The sequence below is a fragment of the Vidua macroura genome, chromosome 2 (assembly GCF_024509145.1).
Source record: "Vidua macroura isolate BioBank_ID:100142 chromosome 2, ASM2450914v1, whole genome shotgun sequence".
Classification (NCBI taxonomy): domain Eukaryota; kingdom Metazoa; phylum Chordata; class Aves; order Passeriformes; family Viduidae; genus Vidua; species Vidua macroura.
This window is the reverse complement of record NC_071572.1, coordinates 115,840,449-115,850,067: the sequence shown is the minus strand read 5'-3', so window position 1 is coordinate 115,850,067 and position 9,619 is coordinate 115,840,449. Positions and strand designations below refer to the sequence as shown.

The window sequence follows — 9,619 nt, the reverse complement described above, 5'->3', positions numbered from 1 at the left end:
GAAGCTGATAACTGTGTTTTGACTTCCCTTCCGTCCCTGTTTTGTGTTCTGAGGGGGAGTATGGGGCAGGAGTGGATGCTTGGAGCTGTTTTGCCAGGAAAGCATGGGATGGATCACCACGGGAGGGACATCCAGAGGGTGCAATCTCCCCACAATAACATAACTGTAGGTCAATAAAGCTTCTCTTAATATTCACACAACATTAATCCCTTAATTGTGAGAGCCAATCTTCTCATTATTCATCTGTACCACTTCTGTCCATGTTTTGTGTTCTGAGGGGGAGTATGGGGCAGGAGTGAATGCTTGGAGCTGTTTTGCCAGGAAAGCATGGGATGGATCACCACGGGAGGGAGATGCAGAGGGTGCAATCTCCTGGGCTGCTCTCCTTCTGCCTCCACATGTTGTAACACAGAGCTCTGCTTCTGCAGAACGGGGTAAAATGCAAATATTTCAGCTAAGTGCTCTCTTACACCCCTGCTGTAGCCTGGACATGTCCGTGGGATCTGGATCCCTTTGCTGTATTTGGGTGACCTTTGCTAGGGATAAAACTTCACCTAATTACACCTCCTTTGCCTGGAGGGCTCAGCAAGCAATGGCCACATCCCACAGGACTGATCTCTGCTCCAAAGGCTGCTTGGCAGGCAGGTCTGCCCCTGCAGGGATTGAGGAGCCTTCCCAGCTGGATGAGCTGTGGGAGCAATTTCACAGCGAGCTGCTGAGCACAGCCCAGCCAGAACTCTGCCATTGTCTGCTGAGCAGCCCGGGTTATTCCTCTGAAGATGTCTTTCTGAATTTCTCCAGGAGTATTTTCTTCTCCATTCCTTACCTTAGATAGTGGGTGAAGATATTTTGTCTAAAATATCCCTATTTGTCCAAAAAAATTCAACTAATTCCACTTTGCATCTGCTGACCCACTTGTGATGTGAAAATTATTTTGCATCTGCTGACCCACTTGTGATGTGAAAGCAAAAGTCTCACTTTTTCCTGAAACACCTCCACTGTTTGGAGATATTGATTTTTGAATGAGTGTTGAGGGGTTTTCCCATTTACTGTTAGGACAATTTCAAGCAGTAAATCACATTATTATTTTAATAGTGCCAGAGGAAAAGAGCTAATCCACATTTTCTAGTTACACCATTTACAGTGCTCACCCAGCACAGCACAATTTCACATCTCATCAGTCTGGCAGGCTCCAGGATAACTCTTCTCCTCTTCAAACTCCCAGTTATTTTCTAGCCTAGATGGTGAATAAAATACATATGCACATATACAACTACATGTACAAATAAATAGTTGTTTCTTGTATTTATAAAGAACTATTTATAAAACAAGAAAGGTTTTTTTAATAAGCCTCCTGAATAATGTTAGGAATAAAATATTCCCCGGCATTTCTGCACATCAAAGCAATGCCCAATGAAGTGTGATGTGATGAGAATTCTGTGAGATTCAGAGGGGCCAGGACTTTATCCACAGAATAAAACGGGAACTATTTCTGCAGAGACAGAGTCCAAACTTTGGCAAAGGAAGTTTTAATAGATTTTTACATGACACAAAGCCAAAAGTATCCAGAAATGACTGATGTCTCAACTTCCGTGGCAAAAATCCAATGGAGCCCAACAGAAGATTTTCTCTTGACTGCAGTGGTGATGAGATCAGATATGAGGGAGCAAAAATCAGCTTTTGATGCTTAGTATCCATTTAACAGAATAAAACATGTTACCAACAGCGTTAGAACAGCTCGTTCACACAGTGCTTCTTGGAAAAGCAGCATCAGGAGAAAATTAGAGAGGGAAATCCTCCAGGAGTTGGTGAGGGAAACCTCTGACTGTTCATGAATGGTTCTGGCTTTTCACTGCTCCTTTCCCACCAGAGTGAGGCAAAACTGCTGTTTTTTGTACATATTTTGTTGGTTCTGAACACGAGTGACAGCGCTGCTCCCTCCCCAAGCTGTTACTACAGCCAGTGGCATCAGTATGGTTGCACTCCATTTTCTGGAATAGATGAGTTAGTGGTTAAGTAATAAAATACAAAATTACCTCTTTTAAGGTGGTGTGTGACATTATGGGGAGAGTTTTCCAAACGTCTTCACTAACACAGGTAATCAGTTGCCTTTTGCTTAATATTTTCCTCAGCTTCCAAGCTCTTTCTACTCCATGGACTGGTTTTAGTCCAGTGAAATAAAGACACTCAATTTCCAAAATTTATAGGGTTCATTTATTACCTCTAGTAACATATTATACTGTATAAATACTCTATCCTTGTTATATGTCCTTTTAAAAAAGCGATAACTTAGAAGATCACATTAGACAAGAAGTATAAAAATAAATACGCTCATTATATGCATTTATTACAAATTATAACCCTTCCCAGAAGGGAGAGAAATATAAAATACTTATGAAGTATATAAAATCTATAGTAATATATTTTACTATATACATATGGAAAGCCATATTCTCTCATGGTCTATGGACTGGCACAATCTTCAATGATGTGAATGCTGGCGTTTTGCTGTGGATGGACCTGCTATCCCTCAGCTTTGCCTTCCCATCTGATCAGTGACTGAGCTCTACAAACCCAGCAGAGGCCACAGAGGATGCTCCCATTCATAATGGGATTCTTTTTTTTTTTTTCCCTTTTTAACTCAAATAATATCCATTGGCTGGGGTAAGGCCAAAGGTTTGAGTGTGAAAGCACGAGTGGAATGCTCACATACTCCATGAATCTGTTTGGCAGGAAGGCAGGACCAAGCTGGAATCAGAAAAGCCAGTGGAAGGTATGCAGAAGGCACAAAGAGCAACTACTCAGACTCAGATTTCCACTTTTCCAAGCCTCTGGATTACACATGTCACCACAATGGCACTGGAGTGGCTGAGAGAAATGGACAGGCACATTGGGATGACATAAAAGGTACTTTAAAAAACATGAAATTCTAATGATTTGTGGAGTTGATATTTGTTCTTGATATTTCTTACTCTTGACAGGTAGAGAATATGGCTTTATTTTTATATAAAACTATTCTCTGAAACAATAGCAGCCACGAATGACATAGTTAAAGCTCCTTTTCCAATCTTGTTTTTTGCCCTTTGTGAGGTAGGTAAGCTCTGACCAATTATTTTAAGCTATCTTTTTCCCTCCCCTTCCTACACGTGGGGATTTGATCAGTACCACAAGATAAATCCAAAAGAAGGGAGAAATAACCAAACCCCAAAACGTTTGCTGAAATGTGTCTCACTGCTCACGTTTGGCTTAATTTATAACAGACTTTTAAAAAGGCAATTCTGATGCCTTTGGGCCTTATCTGCTAAAGAGAAATGAATGACATGGGTCTGCTATCCCATCCAATTTTCAGTTGGCAGGGGATTTTTGGGATGCAAAGCCAACTCAAGCTGTTTGCACTGTCCCACCTCAACGGATCTTCTCCGTGAATTTTTTGTAATGCAAAAACGCAGTTGCTGCCTCTAGCCCTCTTTTGTGTTTTTCAGTGCACTGGTCTGAAGGAAAAAAAAAAAAAAAAAAAAAGTTTTAGCTTTTCCCAAGGCGCCCTGCCTAGCTGCAGTCCGTGGCATTGCAGAAGTCTATCAGGTGCTTGGGTTTCTTGGAGGGCTCACAGCTTTCTTGGGGCAGCACGCTGCCGTCGGAGGAGACACATTTCAACAACCTCTTCTTGAAGCCTTTCCCACACGTCTTGGAGCAGGGGGACCAGTCCCCCAGCTGCCACTGCGGGCAGGGCACGTCGGCGCAGGGCCGCAGGTTGCTGGGCTTCAGCTCGCGGGCGCAGTCGGCGGCCGGCCGGCCCCGCGGGTCCCGGCACTCCACGGCGCGCCGCTGCCAGCCCGAGCCGCACGACTTGGAGCACTCGCCCCACTCCTCGATCACCCACTCCGAGGAGATGATCTCCCTGATGGCGTTGAAGGATTCTTTCTTCCTGCCCGCCGCCTTGTCCGCGCCGGGCTGCGCCGGCTTCTTCACGAAGTAGGTGAACTTGATCTTGGGCTGCGGCAGGTCCCCCACCGTCAGCACCTGGATGGTCAGCGGCTCCTTCAGCGGGCTGAAGCTGCGGATGCGCTCCAGGGCGGCCGAGGAGCCGCTGTAGCGCAGCACGCTGCCCTTGTAGGTGATGTCCTGCTCCAGCGTGGACAGCGTGTAGTCGCCGTTGAGGACGTAGGTGCCGTCGGCGGCTTTGATGGCCAGGAAGCTGCCGTCGTGCCTGGCGCCCCGGTGGTTCCGCTGCTTCACCTCGATGTTGGTGGCCCCCGCCGGGATGGTGACCACGTCGTGGTAGCCAGGTCTGCCCCGGGAGAAAAGAGAAACACTGAGTCCTCTGAAGGGAAGGGGAAAAGAGACTCCTGACCCAAGATTAAACCTTGTCTGAAGTCAAGGCGTTTCGTTTTTGCGTTACTGGATGAATCCCATCCACAAGGACAAGGTGAGGCAGCAGTCCTATCATTAATGGATGAATCCTACCCACAAGGACAAGTTGAGCTTCCACCCACAAGGACAAGGTGAGCAGCAGCCCCACACTCACTTGGCTCTAACGAGGGTGCCAGACACCTTCTTGCAGGTGGAGCCGTTGCCCCCGCAGATGCCGCACTTGTCGAACTTCTTGTTGGAGCCGATGGTGCGGTCGCAGCCGGCCTTCACGCACTGCCCCTGCACGCACACGGACGTGGAGTCGGGGCTGCACGGGGTGCCATCCACCACCTTGGGGACACAAGGAGCCTCGTTACAACATGCACAGTGCTCTGAAATTGCGTGACACAAAATACGGACGGGTGGAAAAGCCGCAGCGCCTGTCGTTTTCAGGGCTTTGGGAAACTAAAAACCAGAGCAACCCACAGGTAGTCTTCTCACTTGCCAAAATGATGCCATGGCAGGAGAAGAAAACCATCTCACTTTTCATTAATACCTCCCCCTAAAAACCTGCTGTTTACTGATTTCATACAAAAAAAGCCCCATTGCTTTCTAGCATCACTAGAAGGCAGCCATGTCCTCAAAGCACACTGCCAGTGCTGCTTTTAATGCTGTTCAGCACATCCTTTATTTCTAGGAGTGCTGTTCCACAAAAACCCTCTGTGTCATCGCCCTGGTAGTTCCTGGCTCTCACCATCTGATGACAGCAAATTCCAGTAGCTATGCAAGATGAACATTTTTCCTCGTGTTTATTTTAAGCTGTCAGCATATTAGTAACCAGTATGAGACAGCGCCAATGTTCTGGCAAAGATCCCTCGGAGTTTTCCAAACCTATCTCAATGCAATCAGATTGGTGGAAGGAGAGGGAAGGAAACCAGGGCGGAGTGGGTAGAGGAGGTGGAAGGATTGTACCAAAACACTTAAAGCATGCTTGCAATGATCCCGCTGTACATGGAGGAATAATCCAGCTTAAATATATGAGAAGAACTATTTCAGATCTCTACACTGCTTGACTCTTCACACAAAGAGAGAAAATAAAAATCCCCCTCATGATCAGCTGGAAGAGGTGCAGTGTTGAAATACCTTTGGCTGTAGAACAAAGAAGTATCCCGTTCCTTTGGCTCTGCAAACCAGCTTGCATCTGTCTTTTGGAGACACACCAGCAAACTTGGGTGTCCACTCCACTGCAGGTCCACTTCCAAAGGCAGACTTGGAAAACTCATTGTGCTTTTCACACTGTTCCTCCCTGAACGTTTTGCCTGCGGGTAGAGAAAAGACAGGTGGGCATGAGATCATCTCTGCCCACGCTCTTCCTCCACAACACACCGACCCCGGCTGTCAAAAAAGGGGAAGAATTACCGTTGTTGTCGGGGCAGTCCTCGATGTTACAGGACCTGTACTGCACCCGCTTCCCTTCGCAGTACTTGCCCCCGTTCCTCGGGACGGGGTTGTCACATTCCCGGAAGGAATACTGCACTCCCCCGCCGCAGCTCCGGGAGCACTCGCCCCACGCCCCCCAGGAGCCCCAGCCGCCGTGCACCGGTGTCTGGAACGACAACAACAGCAGGACACAGGTTAAATACAGGAAAACCCATACGAAGCCACACCACAGAAGCCATCATCACGCCTCATTTTCACCCACCCGAACTCATTAAAAACCCTGCCCTAAGTCTGTTCACTAGCGTTGAATCAACCCCATCTAACAGATGCACTCTCCTACTCTCCTATGCGGCTCTGCAAAACCCAACGCTGCACCCGTTTCTTTTTCACTACTTACATCATAATGCTTCTTCTCAGTCTTATTGACACACTTGCCATTCATGCACCACTTCCCTTCCCCGCAGCTGGTGCCGTCTGCCCAGGGGAAGTGTTTGGTTTGGCACACCAGCAGCCCTCCCGAGGTGCCCGTGCACCACAGCGTCGTGCACGTACTGGCTGCGTCGGGGCAGTGCTTGGACTCATCTCCAAACGTGAACTGGCACTGCCTGTTGGCATCGTACAGCGTGCCAGGCAAGTCCGAAGGGAGCTGGATGGGCCTGTGGGGCTTGTCCAACAAGCACTCCCCTGGAAAAGTTGAGGGGAAAAAAAAGGAAAATAAAAAGAAAAACGAAGTCAGATGATGCCGCGGGTTCAGTTTTAAAAGGGAACTACATTTGCTTTTGTGCCAACATTTTCGTAAAAATAAGGCTCTTCCAAACTCACTGACAGCATGCAAAAGGCTAAGTCTGCGCTGAAGCAGAAACACTCTTAAAGAACAAAAAAAAAAAAAAGAAAAGCAGTAAAGCACAAGAGCTCAAACTCCGCATGAATGGGGAAAAGCTTAATAACCTTACCATGACCGTTATCCAAAAATGTTGTAATCATGTAGGCACTGCATGGAGACCAGGGCTGGCTGCGGTCCAGGTTGGAGAGCATGGATGCCATCATGTGGAAATCCCGGCTCATTCCATTGATGCCAGCACACTGCTTTGCATCGTCATGAGGCATGTTAAACACGTGGCCTTGGAGAGAAGGAGAAAAGCAAAGTCTGTGACTTTAGGAAGTCTGTCCTATGCATTACCAACATTATTTTAAATATTGCTCTAGAACTGCTCATAGCCTGGTCTGTAATTAATAACACGAAGCTGAACGCTCCCAGATTTCAAGCAGATGGCACTGGATCTTCTCTCCCTTTTTTTTAAATTTTTTTTTTTTTCTGCAGGCACACACACAGCTCTTGCAGACAATGCTGTGCAGGCCGGATTTGCTTTCCCGAATCCAAGCCTGCTCCAAGACAGGGCTTTGCCTCCTCCCGACTGCTCCGGGGAGGTGCAGGCTGGGCTTTACGGCATCAAGCTGGCTTCAATTAATCCCAGGGAATGGCTTTGCAAAGTTTCAAGTACCTAATTCGTGGGCTGTTGTGAAGGCAGCCTGCAAACCATCGTCTTCTATGATAGAGCAACTGCGGTTTAGATCACAAACTGTTCCCACATCAGCCATCCCAAGAGTATCACATGTCTTGGCACCGCACAGGTCCTGTAAAAAAAAAGGCAGTTTCATTATTAATCAGATCAGAGACTTAACCTTGGCAAGAGCCATCCAGCCCTGGCAGTTTGCCTTTACTTATGGAAAGAGCATAAATATTCAGCACTTCAATGGGTATGATGGCAAAAATCTGTCTCTGGAACATAGGCGGGGGTTACACGTAGAAATGAAATGCATAATTTCCATCTGAAATCTGCTAAAAATATATGGGGCAGGAACACAGTGCACAATCTGTGAGTTTACAAAGACAGTGCACAAACTGTGAGCTTCACCAGACACGGTGGAAACAGCAAAAAAAATTTTAAAAAAAGAATAAACCAAAAGAGCAGCTCATCTATTTTTTAGCCTGCCTCACACTGCAGCTGTGAGTTGTCTCTGGACACTTTTTCGGAGGTCTCCTGGCAGAGGGGATAGGGAGCAGTGGGCGTGGGGCTGGATGTGACTCGGTGTCCCTCACCTGCCTGGTGAAGAGGATGGCGGTGTCGTAGTGCTCGGCGTGCCGGTCGCTGGGCGGGTTGTGCTGCTTCTGCCAGCTGCAGAAGTTCCTCAGAGTCAGGGCGGCGTTGGAGGAGATATCCGGGCCCTTGCGCTCCTCATAGATGACCATGATCTTCACCACCACGAGGCTGATGGAGTTGCGGATGCTGGGGTGCTTGTACAGCTTGGCGGCCACGGAGAGCAGGGTCAGCAGGTAGTGCTTCAGCCCGCTGCCGTGGAACTCAGCCATGGACTGGTCGGCCACCAGCATGGTCTCCACGTAGCGGGGGCTGGACACGAACCTCTTCTTCCTCCTGCTTCTCGTTTCTGCGTTCAAGAAAGACAGGGAGGGAGAGCGCAGGTGAGCACAGCAAGAGAGCACCGCTTAGAAACTCAAACCCAAGATGCGCACCCAAGCTTTGTGCGGCCCTGGCACCCAGGTGGGCACCTCGGGGTGGGATGCGGGGCAAGCAGCGGCCGGGCATCCCCGCCACACCCCCCCGCCTTTGCCCTCCCCGTCCCCGCGGAGACCAGCGCGGCGTCCCCACGGTACCTGCGGGCTCGGCGGGCTCGGGCGCCTCCGCCCCGGCCCCCGCCTCGGCCACGGCGCAGCGGGCGGCGGGGGCGGCCCGCGGGGCGCCGCGGAGGCGCAGGAGGTGCGGCCCGTGGCGGTGCGCGGTGCCGGGCGCGGGCTGGATGAGGTACTGGCGGCCCCGCAGCGAGAAGGCGCCGCGCAGCCCCGCGCACAGGCTGAGCGCGGCCGCCGAGCCGGGGTCCCCGTTCACGGTGCCGGAGTAGAAGCAGCGGGAGAGGTCGTCCTCGGGCGGCGGCGGCGGCCCGCCCAGGTACTGCAGGGTGAAGTCCGGGGCCAGGAAGCTGCTGTCGGGCTCCAGCTCCAGCGTCAGGCGCTCCCCGAAGGCCTCCAGGCGGAAGCGCTCTCGGGCGCCGGGCGCGCCCAGGCGCCGCGGCAGCACCAGCGCCCTGCGCTCGGCGCTGCACAGCCCCAGCAGCGCCGCCAGCACCGGCGCCAGCGCCGGCAGCCGCCCCCCGCTCCTCATCGCTCGGCGCAGCCCTTCTCCTCTCTTTATTTCACTTTATATAGGAATGGATATGGAAGATGTGGGTTTTTGCTTTCAGGTTTTTTGGGGGGTGTCTGAGTTCTTTCTGCCGGCGGAGGGCCGCGCGGGAGCCGCGTCCCGCGGTCACTGCAGAGGCGGCGTCGGCTTCCCCATGGCCGGGGCGCGGCGGCGATGCCGGGGAGCGCGGCTGTGCGAGGGCAGCGCTGCCCCTCGCTCCGTCCCCTCTGTCTTCTGTCCTGCTCCGGCTGCCGCTTCTCCTGCCCGCCTCCTCCTCCTCCTCCTCCTCAGCCTTCCCTAGCTGCAGCAGCGGCGGGCGGGGAGGACGCTCCGGCGAGTCTCCGGCAGCCCCGGGACGGTCCCGCCTGCACTTCCAGGGCGCCGAGGAGCCTCCCGTCCTTTGCGGAGCGGAGCGCCGCGGGCCCGTCCGCCTCCGCCGTGCGGGGTGAGTGCGGGAGCGGGGCTCGCCGCCGCCCTTTATGGGGTCCGGCCGTGCCGCCCCCCGCCCGGCGCTGCCGCCGCGCCCGCGCCGCTGAGATCACTGCGTGCGTAACGCGCCCGCGGGCGGCCCCCGCCGCGCCGCCCTCCCGCCGCCCCCGACGGGGCGGGACGGCACCGACACGGCCCGGGGT

At 51.8% G+C, this 9,619-nt stretch overlaps 1 protein-coding gene across 1 annotated transcript; it reads right to left on the bottom strand.

The window, feature by feature from the left end:
• Positions 1-2,191: 2,191 nt before the first annotated feature.
• ADAMTS1 (ADAM metallopeptidase with thrombospondin type 1 motif 1) lies at positions 2,192-9,397 on the bottom strand. The gene is made up of 9 exons (XM_053969742.1): positions 8,465-9,397; positions 7,892-8,238; positions 7,293-7,425; positions 6,744-6,911; positions 6,188-6,474; positions 5,770-5,956; positions 5,494-5,669; positions 4,526-4,701; positions 2,192-4,288 (listed from the first exon to the last, which is right to left on the bottom strand). The coding sequence occupies exons 1-9, from the start codon at positions 8,967-8,969 to the stop codon at positions 3,547-3,549; spliced, it is 2,721 nt and encodes a 906-aa protein (XP_053825717.1). The 5' UTR covers positions 8,970-9,397; the 3' UTR covers positions 2,192-3,546.
• Between the last annotated feature and the right edge of the window lie 222 nt (positions 9,398-9,619).